The 26,943-nt window shown below is 40.7% G+C and overlaps 1 protein-coding gene and 1 pseudogene across 1 annotated transcript; both read right to left on the reverse strand.

Annotated features, from left to right (window-relative positions):
* Positions 1–12,120: 12,120 nt before the first annotated feature.
* On the reverse strand, positions 12,121–12,576 carry LOC130734966 (uncharacterized). The gene has a single exon (XM_057587215.1). It carries the CDS (start codon positions 12,574–12,576, stop codon positions 12,121–12,123), a length of 456 nt encoding a protein of 151 aa, XP_057443198.1.
* Positions 12,577–25,019: 12,443 nt separating this feature from the next.
* Positions 25,020–26,345, reverse strand: LOC130734982 (protein REDOX 2-like; annotated as a pseudogene).
* Positions 26,346–26,943: the final 598 nt, after the last annotated feature.

Genomic DNA, 26,943 nt, shown 5'->3' on the forward strand with positions numbered 1-26,943 from the left:
GGCGTCACTTTCGTAACCAAAAGAAATACTTAATGCGGAAAAACGTGAATATTTTTTTTCTCGATAATACAAAATTAAAACTGAAAGAAATAGGGCTTGACAACAGAAGATAACAAAACTAATATACAATAATAGTTACAGCCCCCACTGTAAGTTGTAAACCACGTCACGAGTAAACCTCCAGTGACGGAAAGTAAAAGAGAGTAACGCCCGTAGGCAAAAGTACAAACCAAAAGAAAAGTCAAGTGTCCGCAACACTATCCCTCAAAATGAGAATGAGTTAGCCCAGATGGCCTAAAACAAGACCTCTTAGCCCAACCAACTCTCTGTGATCCCCGTAGAGGAACCACACAAAAAGCTATAGGCGGGAAACTACCCTGTCCCCAAAGAAACAATGACGGTCAGAGCTAAGACTCTACTCCTACACTAATCCCATCTCGAGTAAGTCGCTCGGTGGCCAGCGGGGTCGACCACCCCTGAACCGTAGTCCTCCTGATCAAGCTTCTTCAACCTAGTTTCCCCTGAAGGGTGAACCATCGTGAACCGGTCCGCCATGGACATCTGACAAAGGCGTAGTCCGCCCAAACACACACAGAAGACGCGAGGGTCAACTCCAAAGAATTATATAAATAATAAAACCAGATATATAGGGTAATAATTATTTAGCCTCTCAGGCTTATACGTTTAGGGATAACATCCTAGGGTTGCATATATCACAATGAATATAAAGATCATAATAACAATTAGCATGCCTCAAATAGGATTAACAAGTACCAATCACACTCAACAACTAAGTCAGTATGTATGTTGCATGAAATGCAATGCTGGATAACAAAATGCATTCCGGAAGAAGGATGGACACCATCGAGTCAGCCCTAACACCGGCCAAAGTGGGACCATTCCGCTCGGGCGCCTCTTACACCACACAAAAGTAGTCAGATCAGCAGTGAACCCGTAGGTCTGCCATTCCGTCTGCTACTAAGGACCACCGTAGTGTCCTAAATATGGAAATCCGGGTCTTATGACCATTTTGGAATCCACCGAGGTCCGGTAATCCGCCGTGTATTAACCTCAAAATGAGTGCATGAATGCAAGTGATTAGCCAAACAACGTCTCCGACCTCACTCGACACGTCGCCACGTGTTCTAACTAACTTAATGTCTCTAAAAAGCCTACCCTAAGGCAAACGTCGATTCTGCGACAAAATGAATTAATCAAAAGAAGAAGAATGTACTTTGGAACTCATGGTTCCCGGCTAAACTTTAGATAGCCAATCAATAAACTGCTCATCGAGCGAAAAGGTACCGAAGTACTTGGAAACTTATAGTCTCCGGCTAAACTTTAGATAGCCAAACATTAAACTGCTCATCGAGCGAAAGAGTATAAGCATACTCGGAAACTTGTAAGTTTCCTCAAGACTTGGACTCGACGACACTTCTCATTTTCAAAACTAATATTCAGGCTCTAAGCTCTTATCTAAATGTTGTTATCATTTGTTCAAGGGGTTTAGAGATTGATTAATGTCTTATGAATTTTCTTTGAGAAAATAGATTTCGTTTAGTCTTATGATACTTCCTATGAGTTTCAGGGATCCCATAATCCCAATTAATTTCTGAGAAGGTCTCGATCCATTAAAATATAACAAGGTCCGAACTTCGTTCGTCCTTTCAAACTCTCTCAAAATCTCATAAAAATTCGGCATGACTTGCCCGTAATCCTCACTTTCCAGAAACATAGGCACGAGTGGAATAGCATCATGAAACAGCTCAACCAATAGGCATAAACAGCATATTCCAACACATCCTAAGTTAACCATGTAGCACATAGCATGTGAATCATTTAGCACACAATATCATGGCATCAAGTACTCAACAAGTTCGGCCGAAGCCTCAGAAATCATTTCAGACATTTAGCAATTAGGTGCATAACACATAAATCAAGTCGAATTTCATCGACACCTAAAGCATTATCTAGTAATTCAGAGAGTAGCCCTCACCGGTGGGTCTTCCAGCTTCCTCCTCAAAATGTTCTTCAAGCTCTTCTCCTTGATTTCTGGGAATCTCCTCAAACGAACCTTAAGCAAAAATCACAGAAATCAACACCAAGAGTCAGAAACTCAGCAATCAAAGAGTCCTAGGGTTACACAGTACACTACTACCTCCGTGGTACGACAATCTAACGCGTTAAGACAAGTTTTCGAAAAATCGGATTCTCCTCTCCCCTTGATATAGCTCTCGGCCACTTCCTCTAATTGGGAGGGTCGATTTTTCTTCGATCAAACTTGGTTCCTAGGTTAACATAAGCCGTAACTAAGACGGTTCTAGGCTCAGAAAAATTTTCGGATCGAAAACTGATATAGGGGTAGTTTGGTCATTATTTTTAGCTCAGAATTTCAAAATTGGATTTTTGAAAAACAAATTGGATGGGGACGTCCACAACGACGTTTATGACGATAAATCCTACTAGCACTAAGCCAAGTCGATAGATTAGAGCGTAAAGGTTGCGACTTTGCCGAAAAATGGGTATTTAGGGTAGAAATTGATCCCGGCGGCATTTCGTCGACATTTGACAAAATCTAATCCGCAGAACACGCTCAGGAGCATGCAGGGAAGAAGTTTAGACGCTGAAATCAGCTGATTTGAACAGTTTTTCAAAAACCTCAAAATTTTGAACTCAGAAAGTCGCAGGAGAAGTGGACAGAAACGACGATTCGAAGGAGAGTATAGATTACCTACCTCGAGGTCTTCGATTAGTGACGATCGGTGAAGCAAACGGGCAAGAAACGACGAAGATCCGGATTCTCTCTCTCTCTCTAGGTGCTCGCGGGTTTGGGGAGGGGAAATGGGTATTTTTTTGCAAAAAATCTAATTTTCAAGCTATTTATAGGTTTTGGAAAAAACGGAAAAATGATTTTTTTGCGATTCCGATTTTTCCTGCGCGTTCCTCTGCGCATTCTAAGATAGGTTCTGGCGACAGAATTCCAGAACTCAAAATAGGATTCTTGGAATTAAACCAGAAGATCCAAGATCGGCATAAGTCGGTGTAAGTCGGTTTATCCCGAAAAACTACTTTTGCAGTGATCGTCGGATGAGAATACTTCCTTCTGAAGAAAGATTAGAATTGACGAGAGAAATAGGAGAACGCGGGTGGAATCTTCTTTTGCAGCTCCGAATAGAAAAAACCTTCATCGTCTGTCGATCTTAGGTTTCTCGAACTATCAGGGATTCCGTTTCGGCAAACTTCCGAGAATTGGAATTTGACGTTCGTACTTTCCAGGATTTCGCATCGAAATGATTTGTTTAAGGACGGAAAAGAGAAGTTCTAACATTTCTCTGAGGATTCTTGGAATTAGTTTCCATCGTGTCCTAAAGCGTAAATTAACTATTCACTAATACCTTTGACCTAGGATTAAGCGTATGTTAGTCGTGCTATAACTCTTTCGGTTTTTCGATAAATTCTTGGACTTTTCTTGAACCTTTTTCCTTCCCAAATTTATCTTAATCAAATAACTCTTTTATTTTATTCACTTATCCAAAGCGTTAAAACTTGGGCCTTACAAATGTACTTGGAAACTTATAGTTCCCCGACTTATCCTCTAGATAGCCAAACAACAAACTGCTCATCGACCGAAAAGTATCAACGTACTCAGAAAATTATTAGTTTCCCCAAAACATGGATTCGACGACACTTCTCATTTTCCAAAACTAACATCCAAGCCCTAAGTTTTCATCTGACATTGTTATCATTATTTAAAGGGTTCAGAGGTTGTTTAGTGTATTATGAATTTTCCTTGTAAAATAGTTTCCATTTAGGTTTATCTCTAATCTTATAAGTTTAAAAGATCTCATCATCCCAAGTAACTCCCAGAGAAGGTCTCGATCCACTAAAATAATAAGGGTCCGAACCTCAGCTCGTCCCATCAAACGTTTTCCCAAATTCTCATCTTGAGTATGGCATAACTACCCGTTTCCCCACACTCTGACGTTCCACAAATATTCGTATAATTGCACAGTATAATCAATATAATCCAGCAAATCATGTGCACAAGCATTCACATAGCCTATGATTATCCATTTAGCAAGTACAGCATATGAATCAATCAATGGAAAATCAAAGCGATAAATAAATCCCAATCATCAATGTCGGCCGAAGCCTCAGAAAACGGAGACACACGTCTCAATTAGTTCACTCGGCCGAAGCCTCCAGAAAAACATTTCCCAGTCAATCACAATCAAGTGCATAAACAATAAATCAAATCAAATTGGTCGACGCCTAAAACATTAGCTAGCAAGGTAAGTTGCCATCACCTCTAGTTCCTCCATAATCATAGTGTAAGTCACACTCACAAGCTTGCTCAGTCAAGTCCAAGGTTTCCACAAACGAACCTTAGAGCAAACAAAGCAAAAATCAATCAAAATAAGTCGGTACAGTCAAAACAATACTAACTAACGTTAGACAAAGCTCAAGAAGCTTCAGAGTACAACATTTAGGCACAAATGGAAGGGCTTTCCCCGAATGGATGAGTTTTGACTCGATTCAAGTTTTGTACAAAAACACTTTATTCGCTAAAACGTCCATAACTCGAGCTACAGAACTCAGAATGACACGAAACCAAAGCCAAAATTTCGACAACGGAGAGAGCTATGCTATAAATCAGGTCATACAGACCCAAAAATTATTTTTGGACACGGTACCATACCAAATAAGTTTCGGCCACTATCAAAATAGGGTTTCTCGAACTTTTTCTTCGATCTAATTTAATTCCTAGGTACTCTTAGACGATATCTAGGCCAGAGAAACTCTCTGAAAAATTATCGGGTCGAAAACTAACACAGGGGTATTTTGGTCAGTGTATTTAGCCCGAAAACTCAGTCAGAATTTTGAAAAATAAATTTGATGAGCGTGTTCCTACTGACATTTATAACAACTAATCCTACTAACGCTAAGCTCAGTCAGGAGTTTTTGATTCAAAAAGCGAAGCTTTTACCCAAAAATGGGTTTTTCCAGAAAATTGCATCTCTGCGACGATTCGGCGAGATTCAGGAGAAAACAACCGGATATTCATACTCTTGGGCATGTAGGCAATAAGTTTAGACACTGAAATCAAGTTATTTGAACACTTTTACAAAAAACTCGAAACTTTGAGCACAGAAAGACATAGAGAAAAGCGACAGAATTTACGATCAGAGGTAAGGAAAAGCATCAGTACCTCGAGGCCTACGTATAGCAACTGTTAGTGCGACGATCAGGCAAGAAACGGCGAAAATCTTCCTCTCCCTCCTTCCTCTTGAGCTCGCGGCCTTCAATGGGGTTATGGGTTTGGATTTTTGATTTCTCACCTATTTATAGGTGAGGGAAAATGCGGGAAAATGAAAATTTCGCGATTCCGATTTTTCTTGTACATTCCTCTGTGAATTATAAGAGAGAATCCGGCGACAGAATTTCAGAACTCGAAACAGGGTTCTTGGAATTTAAGCAAACGATTCACTAACGGTGTTAATCGATTTAACCCTAAAAGTTACTTTTTGCAGTTGATGTCAGATGAGAAAACTTCCTTCTGAAGAAAGATTAGAAACATCGAAAGAAATCGGTACGCACGTGTGAAATCTTCGTTTGAAGCTTCGAATAGAAAAAGTCATCATCGAGAGTTTATTTTAAGGTTCTTAATCTATCAGAGATTCAGTTTCGGCAAACTTCCGAGAATTGGAATCGGACGTTCGTACAACATTCCAGGGTTTCGTGTCGAAACACATGTCATGGAAATGAATAAGAGAAATTCTTATATTTCTCTGAAGATTTTTGGAATTAGTTCCTATAGTGCTTTAAGAGTAAATTAATCATTTACTATTAATCATTTACTAACGCTCTTGCCCTATGCGTAAGCGAATAAGACTCGCGCTATAACTTTTTTCGACTTTAATACTATCCTTAGCCTTTTCCTGAACTTTGTCCTTCATAAATTCATTCTATTCGATAAACACTTGTTCAGGTTTTTCCTTCACGATATATCGAACCTAATCGTGAATAGGAATTTCATTAATTTATTCTAAGCTTAAAAACTTAGGTCTCTCAGAGCCGAAGACTGTGCAACCTAGAGTACAGGCAATACAATTTGGAGCATGAGAGGACAGAGCAACGCGAAGAATGTAGGAAAATGAGGAGAGATCCTTCCTTTTGAATGTATAAAGTCAAATATTTGAATAAAAGTTTTGTTTCCCGAATTGTTTTGACGTGCATCATTATGAATCATATGAGCAAACAAATAAACGAGTTTGTAAATCGTCACGACACAAACAGATAAATGAAGGAATAAATGAATAATTAAATGAGTGAAGGATAGTTAAGAGGGCGAGGAGGGCGGCCCGCTACTTATCTTCACCTTTCGTTGATCGCCACTTGGCACGTGCTTTCAGTGCTAGTCTCCCAGTTTTGCTTGAGTAATTTTCGAGAGTGTGCTACGTATAACTAGGACTTTCGCTCGGTATTTTACCAAGCCTTTTGTTTGCACCAATATTTCCCGTAAGAGCAGATGCGGACCCTCCAGCCTTATTAGGTGGGGACTTACAGTTGCTCGGGGCCCAATGGCCATATGAGTTTACCCGAGACTTTTGGCTTAGTTAAAAAATGCTTCCCGCGTTTCAAGAAGACTCGACTTGCCCAAATTTCGGGGAGGTTCTTTGGATAAGGAGCTTTATTCGCGCACGCCGCCAACGGGTGGCGACGGGAAGCTCATCTGCACACGTCGCCTGCAGGGGCTACGGTCAGCACCGGACTTTTCAGAGCGATCCCCAGACATCAAGGTCGTGTTGGGATCGCCACCTTCAGGGAATTTTTCTCACCAGGCTTCCGTCTCAGTTCGATAGTTAGGAGTATTGCTAAGAATATCCTTTTGTATTTGATTTGTTTAAATTTTTACATCGAGGGATGCCTCGTTAAAAAACTCCCGTGTCGGAGAAAAAGAGTGCATCTTTATTTTTAGTCCAGGCTTCCTAGTTGCTTCCTTGGTCAGAGTATTACACCCAGTATTCCATCCTCGTCGCCCTGCTTGACTTTCTTGTCGTAAGAAGGAATCCATTGTTGCTCATCCTCCCACTCAGTGTGCCGGGCTGACTTCATTGGTCTCTTACTCCCATCCACTAGCTGTTCGCATTTCCTCTTATCCCGACGACTCTGCCACTGTTTATCCTTTTCTCCAGCCTTCCCAGAGAGCTAGTCTAATATTGGTAGCCCCCTGGAAGTGGTTCCTCCTTGCTCCCCACTAAAGAGGTCGGCGTTGTCCCTTACCAGCTTACTTAGGCTTCGTTCTTGTTCAATGGTCAGCCTGAGCTCGATCGCCAATATACCTCTACTGGTAGCGTTCATGTCCCAGCTCTCGTCGTACCACTCACTGTCTACTTGAGTAGAGGATACACTCTTCCCCACCCTTCGGGGTTCTTCGCCCCGTTCTTTCTCTTTCTTCACCCCGTTCACCTTCTCGCCGTCCTGCTTTCTTTGTTCACCTGAGATGCTCTGGCTTTGTGCCGCTGGATGCCCTTGCTCTCCTTCAGCCACCCGAATCTCATGACACCTGTGTCCGCTGCCAGCTCCCCTTCTACTGTAAGACCCCGAATTAAATAATTAGATTATTTATTTACTTTCGTCGTGTTGATTTATTAAGTAATTATATTTTATTGTTTTATGTTATTTTCACGACTCGAATCCTATTACGAGTCATGAAAACTATTTATATAATAATTAAGTTCAAATTATGTTTAAGGTTGACACTGTAGTCAGCTTAAGTAATAGCACGAGCCATATTCGCACCCGACTACGGTCGAGAGTGTCCGAAAAAGGCTATATCCGCTCCTAGAGCACTGTTTAAGAGAATTTCAGAATTGAAGGGAGAATAAGAACCTCTAGATATTTTTCCCATGACTAGTGTTTCGATACGAAACCCTGGACTGTACGCTTGTTAGATTTTGCTTCCCGGAAGTCCGTCGAAGCTAGACTTTAACTTCTCGAGGACTTTAATTAAGACCCTGAATGAAGAGTTTTTCTATTCGGAGCTTCTAACGAAGTTTCCATCCGCGTTGTCACAATTCTTTCAGCAATTGCGACATTTCTTCAGCAGGAAGTTTCTCCATCCGACGTCGACTGCAAAAAGTAGTTTTTCGGCGTAAATCGACTCACACCGTCTTTGAGACGTTTTCCTCAATTAAATGAACCTTGATTTGAGTTTCGACATTCTGTCGCCAAATACTCAATTTTTATCAGCAGATGAAAGTACCAAAACGACCGGAACCGCGAAATCTCAATTTTTCGGATTTTCCCCTCTCCTATAAAAAGGGAAAAAAATGATAAAATATCTCATTTTCTCCCAAAGTGGCCGAGAGCTCCAAGAGAGAAAGAGAGAGTGAGATTTTTCTTCAATCCTTGCCTGATCGTCCTGATTTCGAAAGCTACGCGTAGGCACAGAGGTAAGGATGCATAATCCTACTTCTATTTCTGCTATCTGTCGGCTTATTCTATCTATTTCTGTGCTCAAAGTTTTGAGCTTTTTTGTAAAAATGTATGATTACCTCGATTTTTCTTTCCAACTATCTTCTACTGCAACCCAACATGCTATAATCTCTGTCGGATCCTTCGGCTTTTCACCGAGTCGTCGTAGATCTGAAAAACTGACTAAAAACCCATTTTCTTCACATGTTCTTACTTTATTATCAAAAAGTCACAACCAAGCTTAGTACCCTTGAGATTAAGTGCTATAAACGTCGTTGTGAACAACCCCATCAATTTTGTTTTTCAGAATTTCAACTTTGAGTTTTTGGTCATTAATTCTGGACCAAAATACCCCTAAGTCGTATTTTCAGTCGTTAAATATTTCTGAGAGTTTCCCTGGCCTAGATATCACCTACGAATACCTAGGAATTACATTAGATCAAAGAAAAAGTTCAGAAATCCTATTTTCTAAAGTCGCCGAAACTTTTGTGAGCTGTACCGTGTCCAAAAATAATTTTTGGGTTAGTATGGCCTGAGCCATAGCGTAGCCCTTTCCGTTGTCGAAATTTTGGCTGTGGTTTCGTGTCATTCCGAGTTCTGTAGCTCGAGTTATGCGCGTTTTAGCGAACGAAGTCTCCGTTGTCCGTTCGTGCCTAAATGTCGAACTCTAGAGCTTTGAAAGCTTCTTTTCGGGTTTTGATAGTGTTATTAGTTGTATTGTTTCTTAGCGACTAAGCAATGATACTTTGCTTAAGGTTTGGAACGAGTTGAGCTGAGGAAAGAGACTTTGGAGCAATTAGTGAGGTTTCACAACTGAGGAGGACGCCCGGGGAACTTGCTGAGTTCGGGAGCTTTATTTTGGGATTGGACTGGGATGTTGAGCTTGAAATGAGAAATTGGCTAAGGTAAGGGTAACTCAGTTTTAGCGCGTCTTTGAGTTTTGCCTGCTTTTATTGCACTGCATGCGTTTGAGATGAAGCTGTTTAAACTTGATTGGCAATTGATTAAAATGTTGGTATGCGTGCAATGTTGTATGCTTGCTTATGTTGACCGTTTCTGAGACTGGTGCCAAATGTTTTCAGGAGGCTTCGACCGAGTGAACTTATTGAGACGTGTGTCTCCGTTTTCTGAGAAGCTTCGACCGTTTACTGGTTTCTGTCATTAGTGCTTTCTAATGGATAAGATGTGGTTATTGTTGATGCTTGACTTGATTATTAGACTTGGAATTGTTGATTGAGTGATTACTGAGGTTGAGGATTGTTGTTGACTAACTTGACATTTAGGGCTTGAACTTGAAGTGGCAATGTGGTGATGATTGTCCCACGTGATTGTCCCGTCTTTCAAGGCGTTATAAAGTGGCGATGTGATGGGTATTGTCCCACGTGATCGTCCCATCTTTCGAGATGTCCTAAAGTGGCAATGTGGTGGTGATTGTCCCACGTGATTGTCCCGTCCATATTGGCGTTAAGTGGCGGTGTGGTGGTGATTGTCCCACGTGATCGTCCCGTCTTGCGAGACGTTGCTGATCGATCCATATTGGTAGAAGCATATAACCGCATTATAGGACACTAACATTTAATTATGTTATTATCTGCTTTAATTATATATCGTTGATTATGTTTATATCTGCTTTAATTCTATGTTGTTAGCTTAATTTATCGGAATGTTTTGGAGCTTTTGAAGTGACGATGTGGTGGATATTGTCCCACGTGATCGTCCCGTCTTTCGAGACGTTATCAAGTGGTAGTGGAGTAGATACTTTCACATGACTATCCCGTCTTTCGAGGCGTTACTTAGTGGCAGTGGAGTGAATGTTTTCACATGACCATCCCGTCTTGCGAGACGTTATTGTTTGATTGATATTGTTGAGGATTATTGATATCTTATTTATTGTTATATTGTTGGCATGATGATATCTGATTTGATTTACATTGTGGGTTTTGTTGATATATGAGTTGATTTGTAATATTGGTTTTGTTGAAATTTGATCTACATCTATACTGTTAAGTTATTGATTCACGAGTTAGTTTATGTTGCTAAGTTCTGTTAATGTCTGTTTTAAAACCATATCGTTTAATTCTGTTAAATATATGATTTGATTTCATGATCGATAGGATGAGTTGTCATCTAATTTGAGTTAAATTGATAGTGTATTTACCATGCTAAGTAATCAAATTTGAATAGCATGATTTTCCCTTTTATACGTGGTAATTGCATGGAGTTAACCTTTTCTGTTTGTTACTTGTTGTTTGGGCGCTTAACGCTATTAGGCGATGGAGAATCTTCGATGGAGCTTGACCTTCGTACGAGTCGGAGAGGAGAACTTGAAGAAGTGTGGAAGACTTGAAGAATAAAGTCGGGTGTAGAGTTAGAGCCTTGGGTTAGAGAGCTTACCCATATTGGTTTAAGCTTGCATAAATATTTTAGGAATTTATATTTGGGGTTTCGGGTACTCGCCTTGTTCAAGGCTTGATGTAAATCCCTTTGTAGTTGGGAGTATGCATGACATGTTTTGGAAATACATTTGAAAAGAAAAAAATATACTCGTGTTTATACATTCTTTTGGAAAAATATTGCATATTTACTTTAATAGGTTACTAAAGTGACACCCAAAATTCGGGGCGTTACATCTGCCATACAAGTCAAGGCAATGGTCGCGGCATTTCCTCTCCCCTTTTTGGTCTATTACTATCCTCCCTATCCTTCCGCAGGGCCGCGGGTACTTTACCGAAAGGTGGGTCGTGGATACAACTGCATGGAGGCGATTTAAAGTGTTTCGCCCTATGATGACGTTATAAACTGCCACGACTTGGAGGACCAAATATCTTATCTTCAAAAGATCGGCGTCCTCGCCCACTCCAAAAACTGTGTCCAATTCCACATAGCCGCGTACCTGAACTTGCTTCCCCGAGAATCCTACCAAATTTCCTATGTATGGCCTTAAATCCCCGTCCCTCAGTCCCAACTGCTCGAATGTGTTCCCGTAGATTATATCGGCCGAGCTACCTTGGTCCAATAGCACCCTCTGCACATTGAAACCTCTGATTCTCACCATTACCACCAAGGGGTCAGGTGTATGGGTCTTGATTCCCTCAAAATTTGCAGACGATACTACTATGTTTGGATGTTCGCTCCCAAACCGAGCTTGACAACCTTGCATCGGTGTTGTTACCCCTGCCTGTCTTCGCCCTACTGTTGATACGCCATCGCCATCCTCGCAACCCCAGCAATGATCACGTTAGCTGTTTCCACCATTCCTTCGCCCTCGCCGCTCTCAGCTTCCTCAGCCTCTTTCCTCTTCGCCGCCCATGGCTGTCTTGCCTTGATTAGGTGTCTGATTTGACCCTTAAGCGTAAAACAGTCGGCGGTGTCATGGCCTTCCAAGTTGTGGTACTCACACCATTTGGGCTGATTCTTCGCCTCACATCCTGGGTCCATTCTGCACTCGCCTTCCCTGTTCATGTCCTCAATTCTTGCTTTCAAGAGTAATTTTGTCAATTCCTTACCTGAGCGCCCCTTTAGCCTCGTTTGCTGGTTCGCCTCAGCTGTTCTCCGAGAGCGCCGACTGAGTTGCCCGTCCTTGCTTTTCTTAACAGATCCATCAGCTTTTTTAACCTTTTGCACGCGACTTGCTTCCTCATCCTATATTTGTTTCCTCCCCAGCGCCACGTTTGCCGCCCTCTCTTGTTTCCTTTTGTGTGCTTCAATTTCTTCTTCTAGGATGTAGTCATGCGCTCGGGCGCGAACTTCCGTCATTGAGCTTGCAAGCTCCCTACTTAGTTCGCGGCTAAACTTTCCCCGGAATAAACCGCCTTTGAAAGCGCACACGCACATGCGTGGCTCCAGTTCCTCAAACCTCGCAGATGCAGCACTGTATCGTTTCATATATTGTTCCAAGGCTTCACGCTCCCACTGCCGCATATCAAACAGATCCTGGATCGTTCTTGTAGAGAAATGGCCAAGGAATTTAGATGAGAAGTCGTGGAACTTGGCTAGGGATCCTTGAGGCAAAGCCATAAACCAATCCATAGCTACTCCTCGGAATGTGGATGGAAACACTCTACACTTTACCGCGTCGGAAACCGCGCTCATCGCCATCTTTGCATTGAAATGAAGCAAATGATCCTTCGGATCCGTTTTCCCGCCGAACGCCTCCAACGCGAGGTTTGTTATACCTTCTTGCACAGTCACCTCTCGTACTGCTGTCGGGAAAGACCTGACCTCAGCAGCGGCCTCAGCTTCCTCTTCTACTTGATTCCACTACCGAAGGTGATAGTACCTCAACTGCTCCTGCAGACATTCATTTTGCAACCGTAAGTCACCACTAACAGCACAACGTGCTTCTGTACGGCGATGTCTATCCAACCTCGCGGTGCGCGGGGAAGAAATGTAACTTCGCTCTGGTTCCCTGCCACGTCGTCGGCGAGATGGCTCCATCAGGCTCTGTTGACGAATCAAGAATTCAACCACAAGCCTCTGAATCGCACAAATTTTCACAGAAACTTGAACTTCCTGAAATCAAATTACGAATCGCGCGGGAACCAAATCACGATCCACCAAGAAAAACTGGAGAGAAATCGCACAGAGAAACGAGCTTCACTCAACCGAATCACAATCCACGTAGTCCGGGAATCGAAATCTACCGATACCACAGACGGCGCCAAATGTTCTATCATGAGAACATTGAATGGGGTAGAGTACCCAAAGTGTGAGGAAAACGGTATGAAAGTTTTAGTGAGAGAAACTCTAACTGCTAGAGAGAGAATAACTGAATTTCAATGTGAATATTTCTCAAATGAGTTAAGAGTCCTTTACAATTGGTATTCCCCTCCTATTTATAGAGGCAGAGTTGGGCTTTCGCGCCTTTAATCTATCTAAATGGGTCAGTTGGGCCTCGGGGAGAGAGGCCCAAGTCCTTGGCGCGCTCCCTGTATGAGGTTAGTGCTCCTGAGCGAGGGACTCTGGGGTCTCGCCCAGTCCAAGATTCCATAAAAAATTATAAATAATAATATCTTTTGTTTCCATTCATGTCAACTTTGAATTTTTAATGATGATTATTTTTTCCTTTTTTAATTTGTAACGGTTAATTAACTCAAAAAGTAACATTTATGGAAAAACTTTGAATGTCAACTTTGAATTTAACCGTTTCCACTTGAAAACATGCTGGAATTTTATTGATTTATTAATTAATTAATTTATTGATTTGTTGACTCATTAAATTCGACCGATGAAAATTGAATAATGTGGACCAATCAGACGATGTCATTGGGAAATTCAATAGCAACAACCAATAGAATCAAAACATGTGGATATTAAGTTACAATGTGACCCACTTTGGTGGATGAGCTTTATATATTATTAAGATTAAGATTAAAAACATACTCCCTCCGTTCCTTTTTAAGTGTCGTTTTAGCATAAAGCTCTCCAACCAAGATAGTCGGTTATTAGAGTTGTTTTTCCCATTATACCCTCTCACATCCCAATCATAAAGTCATAAATCTCTCCGACCAAGAGAGTGGATTGTTAGTTTTTTTTCCACTCTCTCATATCATTAAACCACCTATCACTCTCACCCAATCATAAAGTCAAAAGGGTCTTCATAGTTATTAAGAAAGAAGAATTTTATGGAAAATGTGAAGTAGAGTTATTGAAAAAGTAAGGGTATAATTGACAAAATGAAACCTAAAACATCAAAACGACAGTTAATTAGGAACAAAAAAATTGTTCTAAAACGACACTTAAAAAGGAACGGAGGGAGTATATCTTATGGTATCATTTACATGATAAAAATAAATACTATCCATAAAAGTATTGCTTAATGATGTTTTCTTTTGACTTTTTTTTTTTTTAATTTGTAACGGTTAATTACAACAACAAAAAATAGAAGAAAATCATATATATCTTGCAATATTTGCATAATGATTATGTTTTTTTTTTCTAAAAACCTCAATTTTAAATTTTAAAATTTTGGAAAAGGGATTTTTATATTTTGTCAATTTTTCCAATTATTAAATTATATTTCTTTAAAAGAATATATCTCTGATTTCACTTTGTTTCTAAAAATCCACTATTAAAAATTTATAATTTTGTCATTTAAAAAAACTTTGTATAAAGTTAAAGATGTCATTTCGTTTTGTTTCACATGTGCCATTAAAGATTGTCGAATTCCTATTTAATAATGATTCACATTTTAAATTTCAAAATGTATTAATTGAATGAATTAAATGTTGACTTTATTGATTTATTGAGTCATCATTTTCGACCAACGATAATTCATCAATTTGGACCAATCATAATAAGACATTTGGAAATTCATGAATGATAACCAATAGAATAAAAACATGTGTCATTTAAGTAACTATATGACCCACTTTGGTGGATGTGCTTTATATATTATTAAGATATGATACATTAATTCTTTAAAGATTTTTATCACCAGAAAATCACTTTAACATTTTCATCTTAGGCCCCAAAATGTCTGTACACGGCCCTGGTTAAGCATATACTTTTAGGTAGCGTTTGACAGATAGGTGTGAAAGGAACGGAACGAGACATATGAGTTTTGTTCTGTGTTTTTTGTGTTTTTATGATGGAATGGATTAGGACAAAATGCTCTTGGAACGAGACACTTTGATTCCTTGGAAAATGGTGGCACGGAAGAGAACCGAACAGAACACCCTCTTAAAAATTTAACATGATAAAAAATGCCCCTAATTTATATCTGAATTTTTTTTATACTCAAAACGTTTAAAATCACTTCTTAAAGTAAAAAGAACTTATTGAAAAACCAATAAATTTCTGCTTTTTAAAAAAATCACTTAAAATAAAATCAATTATTTTTTTCAAAAGTAAAATCTTTTTAAGCAATGAAAAACGAGTTAATTTGAGAGTGCGTTTACGAGCTCGTTCAAGGATATATAATTTGACTAAAACAAATAGAAGCAGTAGGTGGGAGATAAAACATTTAATGACAGTATAGTTGGAAGAAAATGTGATAAATAGTCTAGAATTACTGTTTTGAAAAATAAGGGAAAAGCTAAAACAACAATCGTTTTGGAATGCAGGAAGTACAATTTTCATTTTATTCATACTATTAGAAATAATTGTATTAATAATAAAATCATTCATGTGACTAGTACTCAACGACTTAAGCTCTTAAGATAATTATTTGTTTGACATAATACCATAGCTTTTAAGGTGTAATCAACACTTTGTGCCACTTCCCAATCAACTTCTTTACTAAAACGATGTTGGATAACCAAGTGGTGTAGCTGATTTCTTTGATGAAACCAGCCACCAACAATTCTTTCACATTCTCCTTGATCACTTTTTGCCTCTCTGGGTGACCAACCTGGCCTAGAGTTAATGGATAGCTTGTGGCAGTATAAGTTCTCATCAATCCTAGGCATGTCGGTTGCGGTCTAAGCCAACACATATGTGTTATCCTTTAGGAATTGGATTAACCAGATCTTAGTGGAAACATACATCTTCTAGCTGACTTGTGTATATTGCATGGGGTAGGCCCTAGTTGGAAGGTTGTCAGACTCGAGAGTCCATGTAGACTCGTTTTGGGAATGTAAACTTATTTCGCCGAGTTAACTCGTAGACTCGTAAGAGTCTAAACAAAAATTAAATAAAACATGTCATTGTGTATAAAGAACACATATTACAACCATAAAGGAGACATTAACCAAAACTTCATAATAAAGCATAGTTAAAAAAATCGATAAAAATCATAAGTTCTTAGAGTCTAATCCATAAATAACCAAAAGTTCCTAGAGACTGTATTACATCATTGAACATATAAAACATTGAGTCCTTAAAGGTGCGTAGACACACGTGTAACCTGAAGTTAATCACATAGACACAAGAAGGAGTGTTGAATTGTGTCGGTAAATTTTTTTAATGGTTAACAACTTTAAAAATCTGTCTCAAAGTTTTATCTAGCATTGCTTCTTGATAGATTGAGTGTGTAGACGTTTAAAGCAGAATGCAAAGAGAGATAGAAAGGTAAGCACACATATATTTGTTCTGGTTCACCCCAAACACAGGGCTAACATCTCCTTCTTAAGGGTGAACTCACGACCTCCCTTATGAACTCTCTCTACTCACCTAACAGGGTACCTATCCTCTTTAATGTCTTTTTACCAATATTTTAAAAACCGGACCGGTCATTGAACCGGTGAAGGTACTAGTTTAAGGTTTAAAGGTTTAACCGAGGTCGAACCGGGGTCGAATTGTTAATAGTAAAATATCATTTAAAATATCATTTAAAATAATACTTTTAAATTTCATTACATGTAATATTACAAATAGATACAAGCAAACAAAATAATATTAAGTTTTATAAAGTTTTTGTGAAATGAAGTTTTATAAAGTTAACAAATATTCTATGTTTGAGTATATATTAAGTTCAAAAAAAAAGAGTATATATTAAAAAAAAAGTGACCCCTAATGTGGTGGTCTAATTTTAGACCACTTTTTTTAACCTACTATAACAGGTTAACACATTTTTTTTAAAGATATTTAATATATGAGAAATTTTTAATGATGTTTTTTTCTTAAAAAATATAATGTGTTGACCTGCTATACCAAGTCAAAGTAGGTGGTGTAAAATTACACCATCTAAAAATGGTGCATATATTAGATTCTCCCTTAAAAAAAACAATAAAACAGGTACCTTTCGTAAGTTTGTAATTGGCTAGTGATGTTTAACTGTTTTTTTGGTGAATGAACTAATAGCAAGTGACTTTTTTTTTTGAAACCAGCAAGTGACGTTATATACATTGAAAAGAGGCAAAGATTTTTAAAAATATTAATATTTACCACTTTTCAAGATTTATTTAATGTAATAGAGAGGAAAGATTGAATTTTGTCAGTGAAAAGTTATGAAAAGTTAACATGTGTCACACGGAATTCGAGCATGTGAGAGAGAAAAGTTAAAAAGAGAGAGAAAAAAGATTTTAAAATGCACCGGTTTAACCGTTGGACAACTGGTTGGACTGGGCGAGACCTTAGGGTTCCTCGCCCAGGGAACCTGCCCTTAGGCAGGGAACGCGCCATGACATTTGACCACCCTTCCCGAGGCCCAACTGACCCATTTATGCAGGATAAAGGCGTCAAAACCCAACTTCACTTCTATAAATATGGGGAAATACAAATTGTAAGGGGGGCTTGACTCATTTGAATAATGATGGCATTGAAATTCAGTGACATTTTCTCTTCATACTTTGGGTACTACCTTCCCTCTCTATGTTCTAGCACGGAACATTTGGCGCCGTCTGTGGGGAACGATAGATTTCTATTTCCGGACTACGTGGATCGTGATTCAGAAGAGTGGAGCTTGTTCTTCTAAGTAATGGTCCTTGAGTTTTTTGGGAGATTGTGATCCAGAGAAAGATTCTTCGATTTTCCATACAGTTTCTTCCGTTTCCGAGTTTTTCCGGAGAAATTCTCCAATTCCGATGGAAACACGTCGCAGACGACGTGATGACGATCCACAGCATCGGCATGTTTCGTCGACGCGCTACGTCAGAGGCAGGCCACGACGTGCGCAGGTTCAACGTGAGGAGACGGATCAGGTGACTCCTCCTGCTCCGCCTCCACCTCCTCCTTCTGCAACACCTCTGTTGCCCTCACCGTCGTCCTCGCCAGAGCAGCAGAGGACACCAACGGAGTCAAGAGAAGAGACCCAGGCACCTCAGGCACCGTTTGATTAGTAGTATTGAAGATATACGACAGTGAAACGAGTATCTCCAAGAGCAGCTAGAGTATTACCGCATTGAGTAGCAAGATGAGGGTGAGCGCGAGGCAGAGGCTGTGGCGGAGTTTGAACCGTTTTCAGCGGCAGTGAGAGAAGTTGCCATTCCGGACAATATAAGGTATATAATGCTCGAAACCTACAATGGAAAGGCTGATCCCAAGGAGCACTTGATGTATTTCAACACGAAGATGGTGATCGGCGCCGCTTCTGATGCGGTCAAGTGTAGGATGCTTCCAGCCACATTCAAAGGAACAACAATGGCATGGTTCACGACTCTACCACGAGGATCCATTACGAACTTTCGTGACTTCTCGTCCAAATTCCTTGTCCAGTTCTCGGCGAGCAAAACTAAGCAGGTGACGATTGAAGATTTGTACAATGTGCGTCAATCCGAGGGTGAGACTTTGAAGCAGTACGTGAAGCGGTTCAGCGTTGCGTCAGTAAAGATAGAGGAATCCGAGCCAAATGCCTGCGCCCGCGCCTTTAAAAACGGATTGCAGCCAAGAAAGCTAAAAAGTAAATTGAGCCAAAAGCCAGCCAAGTCAATGGCGGAGGTGTGAGCCCGGGCGAACACGTACATACTCGACGAGGAGGATGACGCTTTTAAGCGGAGGCCCGCGAAGGTAGAGAAGGATGGCGAACAGAGGGACGTGTCACCAGAGAACAAGCCGAGTGACACGTCCCGCTGGCAAGAAAGGTAAAAGGAGCGTGCAAGAGAGTGAGTTGACAACCCGCTGGCAAGAACTCCAATACATGAAATCCTAGTCAACAACAAGTCTTCCCTCCTTCCTTCCTCATGGAATTCGACTAGCATGCATCATGGGCTAGGTTTTCCTTTTTTTTTCTTCTCTCTTCATAACTTGGCCCAAGTCCAACTAAATACTCTCCTAGCTACTGATTAAGAGGCTCAATTAAATCAAGGCAAACTCCTTCTCTTGATTTTTAAAGAAACAAATTCGGACTTAAGAATTTTCTTCTAACAAAATTGCTAGTGCAATACAGCCTGACCTTCCGTCACTAAAACAAGGCTATCTCGGGCTACAGAGGTCGGAATGACCTGAAACCAACGAGAGAATTTAGCTAACTCAGAGAGCTACAACTCTAATGAAGGACATTTTTCAAGATTAGGTCTTTAAGACCTCTCAAAAATTCACACAAGGTCACGGACAGTTTAGCAATTAAATCAAACTTCACTAGAAATTTCACTTTCATTCAATAAATCACTTAAGCAATACATAAGCAAGGTTAGGGTCTTACACTAGTTTATTTACCATGCTAGGTAATTAAATTTGAATAGCATGATTTTCTCTTTTATACATGGTAATTGCATGGAGTTAACCCTTTCTGTTTGTTATTTGTTGTTTGGGCGCTTAACGCTATTAGGCGATGAAGAGCCTTCTGGCGATGCTTAGCCATGCTGAGATGGAGGAGGGATAGTAACCGGCGGAGCGAGGATGGAAGAAGCTGTATAGTTTCCTCTTAGTAGTTTATGCTTCGAGTCTTCTTCGTTATCTGAAAACTCTGTTACTAAAACCCTGTTTTCGCCACTGTTTAAGTGTGCGTACTTATTTTGGGAACTTGCTTATTCTATGGTAAGACACTATTATTATATGTCGGGAATGGGTTCTTTAATTAAGACTATGTTATGTATTAAACTGTGTTTAGTTGTTTTGAAAAGAAAAAATTTATCGTGTTTTTTTAGGATTACGAAATAGTCCTTAGACTTGTTAGGTTACTAATGTGACTCCTCAGTTGAGAAACCGGGGTGTTACAATTGTGGTATCAGAGCTTTGGTCTAGAAAACCAGAGCTTTTGGGTAGAGTGTCTGCTTAAGATGTTTGAACTCTGAGACCGATTGATGGGGTGTCAATTGGAGGAAGAATGTGCTTGATTACTGCTTATGTAGATTATTTTTGAAGGTTGTTCGTAAGTGGATAACCTTATGCTAGTTATTGTTAATTATACATATGATATAAGTATATACATAGTTAGTTATTATTATAGAACTTTTTGTTGTTCTGACCTGAGTTTCTGTTGTGGTCTTTGACTGTTCATGAAAACAGGAACAGGAGGTTTCCACAACTGGACGAGACTCAAGGTTCGGACAACATGAATCCGATGGAGCAAGCTATTGCTAATCTAACTGCCCTTATGGCACAAAAAGTTACTAACACTGCCGCAAGGGAAGAAGCTGAAGCTCAACGTGCTGCTACTGCTGCTTTGGTGGCTGCACAAAACCATGCTGAAGAAAATGCTCGCCGTGTTCAGCGTGAGGAGCGTGAACTAGCTGCTGCTCAGACCAGGGGTCTGAATGATTTCAAGCGTTAGGATCCGCCGAAGTTCTCTGGGGGCTTTGATCCGGAAGAAGCTGACTTATGGCTCCAGGAGTTGGAGAAAATCTTCACCTTTCTGCGTACTACTGCTGAGATGAAAGTGGATAATGCGACCTACTTGCTGACTGGTGAAGCTGAGTATTGGTGGCGTGGGGCTAGAGCTATGTTGGAGGCTGACCAACAAGCCATCACTTGGGAGTGTTTCCGTAGAGCTTTCCTGGACAAGTATTTTCATGCTAGTGCCAGAGCTGCTAAGGAGGCACAGTTTCTGAGGCTCCGTCAGGGGGCCATGATCGTTGCTGAGTATGCTGCAAAATTGGAGTCGTTGGCGAAACATTTTCGCTACTTTAGAGGACAGATAGATGAAGGCTATATGTGTGAGCGCTTCATTGATGGGCTGAGTTATGAGCTGCAGAGGGCGATGCAACCGCTAGGACTGAATCGCTACCAAGTGCTGGTGGAGAAGACCAAGGGGATTGAAGCCATTGATAATGCAAGGGGCAAATTCCAAGGTCTGAACAAGCCTTACCAAGGAAGTGGAGGTCCGGCTAGGACTAACCAAGGAAGAAGTGACAAGGGTAGGCATTTCCAGAAGAAGCCGTATGTTCGTCCCCAGGGTAGGGGGACAGCTTCTGGTTCTTTCTATCCCACGGGTGGGAATGCAATTGCACCGAGACCCATTTCAGTGAGTTTGGAGGGTGTGACTTGCTTAAAGTGTAACCAAAAGGGACATTATGCCAGCCACTGTCCCGAGGGTCCTCAGTTGTGTTGGAATTGCAACAAGCCAGGCCATCATTCTAGGGATTGCAGGATTTCTAAGGTCGAGGTTGCTGCAAATGTTGTTGGGGCTAGGAGGCCTACAGCTGGTGGAAGGGTCTACTCGATCAGTGGAACTGAAGCTGAGGAAGACGATGGTTTGATCCGCAGTACCTGCGAGATTGCGGGTAATTCCCTTATCGCGCTATTTGATTCTGGTGCTACGCATTCATTCATAGACTTAACTTGTGCGACGAGTTTAAAGCTAGAAGTGTCAAAGTTACCGTTTGACTTGACAGTGTTTACCCCTGCATCTAAGAGTCTAGTAACTAACACTGCATGTTTGGAATGTCCTTGGATGTACCTAGATAAGAAGTTTATAGCAAACTTAATCTGTTTACCTCTCAAGGGATTGGATGTGATCATAGGCATGGATTGGTTGTCCCACCATCATGTTCTTCTTGATTACGCCAATAAGGTAGTTATCTTTCCCGATGCTGGACTCGCCGAGTTTCTGAACTCGTACTTTTCGAAGCTCTCTTTGAGGAAAGGAGCTTTGAGTACCCTTCTGTCAACAACGGTGATGGAAGCTAAGGAGAACGGGGTACAAGGAGTTGTTGTTGTGCAAGATTTCGAGGATGTATTCCCCGAAGACGTACTTGGAATACCCCCAGTCAGAGATATGGAGTTCACAATTGATATGGTCCCAGGCACTGGACCTATATCAATCGCACCTTATCGTATGGCACCGGCAGAGTTGACTGAGCTGAAGAGTCAACTTGAGGATTTAACCAAGAAGGGGTTTATTCGACCTAGCGTTTCTCCGTGGGGAGCGCCAGTGCTGCTTGTGAAGTAGAAAGACGGAAGATCGCGACTTTGCGTGGACTATCGACAGTTGAACAAAGTCACGATAAAGAACCGTTATCCGTTGCCGAGGATTGACGATTTGATGGATCAATTGAAGGGTGCTGCTATTTTCTTGAAGATTTTCCTGAGATCGGGATATCACCATATTAGAGTCAAAGACGAGGATATCAAAAAAACCGCGTTTAGGACACGTTATGGGCACTACCAGTACTTGGTGATGCCGTTTGGAGTTACGAATGCACCAGCTGTATTCATGGACTACACGAATAGGATCTTTCATCCATTCTTGGATCGCTTTATTGTGGTGTTCATCGACGACATCTTGATCTACTCGAGGAATCGTGAAGAACACGAGGAACATCTGCGACAAGTTTTGCAAGTACTTCGGGAGAAGGTATTGTATGCCAACGCGGCGAAGTGTGAATTTTGGTTGGAAGAAGTGAAGTTTCTAGGACATGTCATCTCAAAGGAGGGCATTGTTGTGGATCCTAGTAAAGTGGAAGCGGTACTTGCATGGGAACGTCCTAAGACTGTGAAGTTTCATCGGTTTAGCTGGATATTACCGACGATTCATTGAAGGGTTCGCTAAGATTGCAGGACCATTGACGAAACTCACCCGGAAGAACCAACCTTTCGCTTGGACAGAGGATTGTGAATAGAGTTTCCAGGATATGAAGGAGCGCTTGACGACCGCGCCAGTTCTGACTTTACCACAAGAGGAGGAACCCTATGAGGTTTACTGCGATGCTTCGTACCAAGGTTTGGGTTGTGTGTTGATGCAACACCGAAAGGCTGTGGCTTATTCTTCAAGGCAGTTGAAGATACATGAGCGGAACTATCCTACGCATGATTTGGAGTTAGCGGCTGTGGTCTTTGCGCTCAAGATTTGGAGGCACTATCTTTATGGGAGCACTTTTACTGTTTTTAGTGATCACAAGAGCCTGAAGTACCTGTTCGATCAGAAGGATCTGAATATGAGACAAAGGCGTTGGATGGAATTTATCAAGGACTATGATTTCACTTTGTTGTACCACCCAGGAAAAGCAAATGTTGTAGCAGACGCACTGAGTCGCCAGACAATTCATGTTTCATCGCTGATGATTAAGGAATTGGAACTTATCGAGACTTTTCGCGACCTCAGTTTGGGTATGCAAGTGACACCTGGAAAATTGAGCTTTGGGATGGTGACGATCACTAGTGATTTTCTGAACGAGATCAAGGTGAAGCAACTGTTAGATGAGGAGCTGATCAAGAAACAGAACTTGATCATTTTGGGAAAAGCGCCGGATTTCGAGGTAGGAACCGACAACATTCTGCGTTGCAAAGGACGTGTCTGCGTGCCATTGGACATGGAGTTGAGAAGGATGATTCTTGACGAAGGTCACAAGAGTAGATTGAGTATTCATCCGGGATCGACAAAGATGTACCAAGATCTAAAGTTGAATTTTTGGTGGCCAGGAATGAAGAAGAATGTAGCAGAGTTTGTGGCGGCATGTCTGACATGTCAGAAGGCAAAGATAGAACATCAAAAGCCTGCGGGTATGTTACAGTCACTCTATGTGCCGGAGTGGAGGCACTTGCAAAAGTGTATGTCGCTGAGATTGTACGACTTCATGGAGTACCCTCGAGTATTGTTTCTGATAGAGATCCGAAGTTTACTTCGCATTTCTGGAAGGCCTTGCACGAGGCGCTTGGCACGAAGTTGAGGTTGAGCTCTGCCTATCACCCTCAGACAGATGGACAGACCGAGAGAACAATACAGTCATTGGAAGACTTGCTGCGAGCGTGTGTCTTGGATAGTCAAGAAAGCTGGGATGAGCTGTTGTCGTTGATCGAGTTTACTTATAACAACAGTTTTCATGCTAGTATTGGAATGGCACCATGCTAGGTAATTAAATTTGAATAACATGATTTTCTCTTTTATACATGGTAATTGCATGGAGTTAACCATTTCTGTTTGTTATTTGTTGTTTGGGCGCTTAACGCTATTAGGCGATGAAGAGCCTTCTGGCGATGCTTAGCCATGCTGAGATGGAGGAGGGATAGTAACCGGCGGAGCGAGGATGGAAGAAGCTGTATAGTTTCCTCTTAGTAGTTTATGCTTCGAGTCTTCTTCGTTATCTGAAAACTCTGTTACTAAAACCTTGTTTTCGCCACTGTTTAAGTGTGTATACTTATTTTGGGAACTTGCTTATTCTATGGTAAGACACTATTATTATATGTCGGGAACGGGTTGTTTAATTAAGACTATGTTATGTATTAAACTGTGTTTAGTTGTTTTGAAAAGAAAAAAATTATCGTGTTTTTTTAGGATTATGAAATAGTCCTTAGACTTGTTAGGTTACTAATATGACTCCTCAGTTGAGAAACCGGGGTGTTACACGACCGGTGGCGGCTGGCGGTGGCGGCTGATCACGGTGGTGGCAGCAGCAGACTATGGTAGCAGCAGCCGGCAGCAGTGGTTGCGGCCGGTGGTTGCTTCCGGAAATCTAACCGGTAAAAATAAGAGTTAGCCTATGACGGCCGAAACCCTCAGAGGGAGACTTGAATTAGAAAGCTCTGGTACCAACTTGAACGAAATATTCTGATTGGTTATTCCATGAAGCTGAGTACATATATATATACAAGAGCTTAGGGATAGCTAAATAAGGAAAAGATCTATCCTAATAAAAGATAAAATCTACTAAATATATTTATCCCTATTTATTTTATCTACATATCTCAACAATAACCAAATCTTCTCCCATTGAACTCATTGGCAGCTGGCTGGAGTTGCAAAGATACATATATTTGGAAGACATTTTGCTCCACTAGGAATGATTTCAGGGGTCACCATCCCATAGTTCTTAATAGGACTTGTAAGGCCCATTTTCTGATACAAACATATCTCCAGGCTCCAGAGCACATCCTACGCTACGGTATCTGGCTGAATTTCTGTGCCTCCTCCCAGGTCAGTTCCCAATCAAATAGTTCAAGGTTTAGTTTCATTCTCTCCTTGTTGAAGCTTTTTACAATAATACTTGCCCCTTGCTTGTATATCCATCTCAGTGCTATCTGCATGACATAGCAAATAATGGACACTTTACTATTTACCAAATAATGAGATTATGTCCATATAAAAAATGGATACTCCTTATTGGACATAGCAAATTGTTATGTTCTTTTTTTATATGGACATAGTCTCTTTACTCTTTACTATTTTCTAAAGGGAACTTTTCATATCTAGGAAAGTTAGAGAACCTGAGCTACACTCTTCTGTCTTGCATGTGCAATTTCCTTAAGGATTGGGTTCTCCATCACTGCATTTTTACCGTACACACAATTGTAGGTTCCTAGGGCTGACCAAGCGCTTACATGGATTCCTTTCTGCTAGCAGAATTCTCTGAGTTTCACCTTCCGCCATGATAGGCTCATTTCCACCTAAAACCAAAGGAATCGCCAGCAATTATTCATCACCTCTCTGTGAAAACCAATCTGGCATTGCAAAATATTCATACCTGATTCACTGCAGGGGGGATGGAGGCTTTCCTAAGAGCTGTGTGAGCTTTTTGATGCCAAAGTTGCTGACACCTTTGGATTTGGCTAACCCCAATCTGTTACACTCTTCTATAGCATTCCATGTTCATTTCATGTCAAAGGGTATCACATCCTCCTTTGATATATTAATGCCTTCAGTTTCAGGCTTCAACCTCACTGGCCAATGAATTTAATAGAGATCTACATACTCCAGCCCCAGCTTCCTAAACAGTTTCAAGGATACTTAGAACATAACCAATCATAGGGAGGCTACAAATTAAAGTGAGGAAGAGGACTGTATTGTATTGTACTTACTGAAGTGTTGTTTTCAGAGCTGAAAGAACAAGGTCATGTTGTGCATCTGTGCCCCACAATTTGGAAGTGATGAATATCTCATCGTGACTCTTAACGAGGCCGATCTCTAAAGCTTTTGCCACTGCTTTGCCTAGAGGCTCCTCACTTCCATACACCGCAACATTGTCAAAGTGTCTGTAGCCAACATCAAAGGCATCAATGAAGATGGAGGTGAGTGCTTCGTGTGGTGGGAGAGGCATTGTTGCAGTTCCCAGGCCTGTCAGTGGCTTTTTTTCCGCTGAGTTTAGTGCCACTTCTGGGATTTTCTTAGCTTCCATAGTCTCTTGTTGGTTTTGGTTTGTGTTAATTTTGTTGTGATTAGAATATATACAAGACATGAGTTACCAAGATATGATGATGGTGCCCGGTTGTATCCACACGTTAGGCTATGCCTCTGGAAGAAGTTGAGAAGCATCACGTTTGAATGAATAGACCGTTCCACAAGGATCATTTGTCACTTTCTAGTTTTCCAGATAACTGATACAATACACTAGCTGCTGGGTGTATTTGTGTTCTGTTGCTTGTTTTGCTATTAAGCTTTTAATTGGCAAGCACGAAGGAATTGATAACATATGCAAAGTGAGTGAATTCACAGGATACTGTCATGTTAAAATTATGTCAATTTCTCTCTTTAAGCCTCTTGAATAGTGGGTGAGACGCTCTATATTGATGAAAGATAAATAGTTGCAAAATTTCATGTAATTGTGTCATTTTATATGAGAAAATCTTAATCCGTTAGAGATAGAGTTAATTACCAATTTAACCGTTATTCTTCCCTTAAAGTTCAGTTTTATATTTTATAATATGCATTATTAGGTGATTTTTAAGTTTACCAAATTATAGTTTCAAAAAAAGTTAGATTGGAACTAAAAAAAA

This window comes from Lotus japonicus, chromosome 1 (assembly GCF_012489685.1).
Source record: "Lotus japonicus ecotype B-129 chromosome 1, LjGifu_v1.2".
NCBI classification, from domain to species: domain Eukaryota; kingdom Viridiplantae; phylum Streptophyta; class Magnoliopsida; order Fabales; family Fabaceae; genus Lotus; species Lotus japonicus.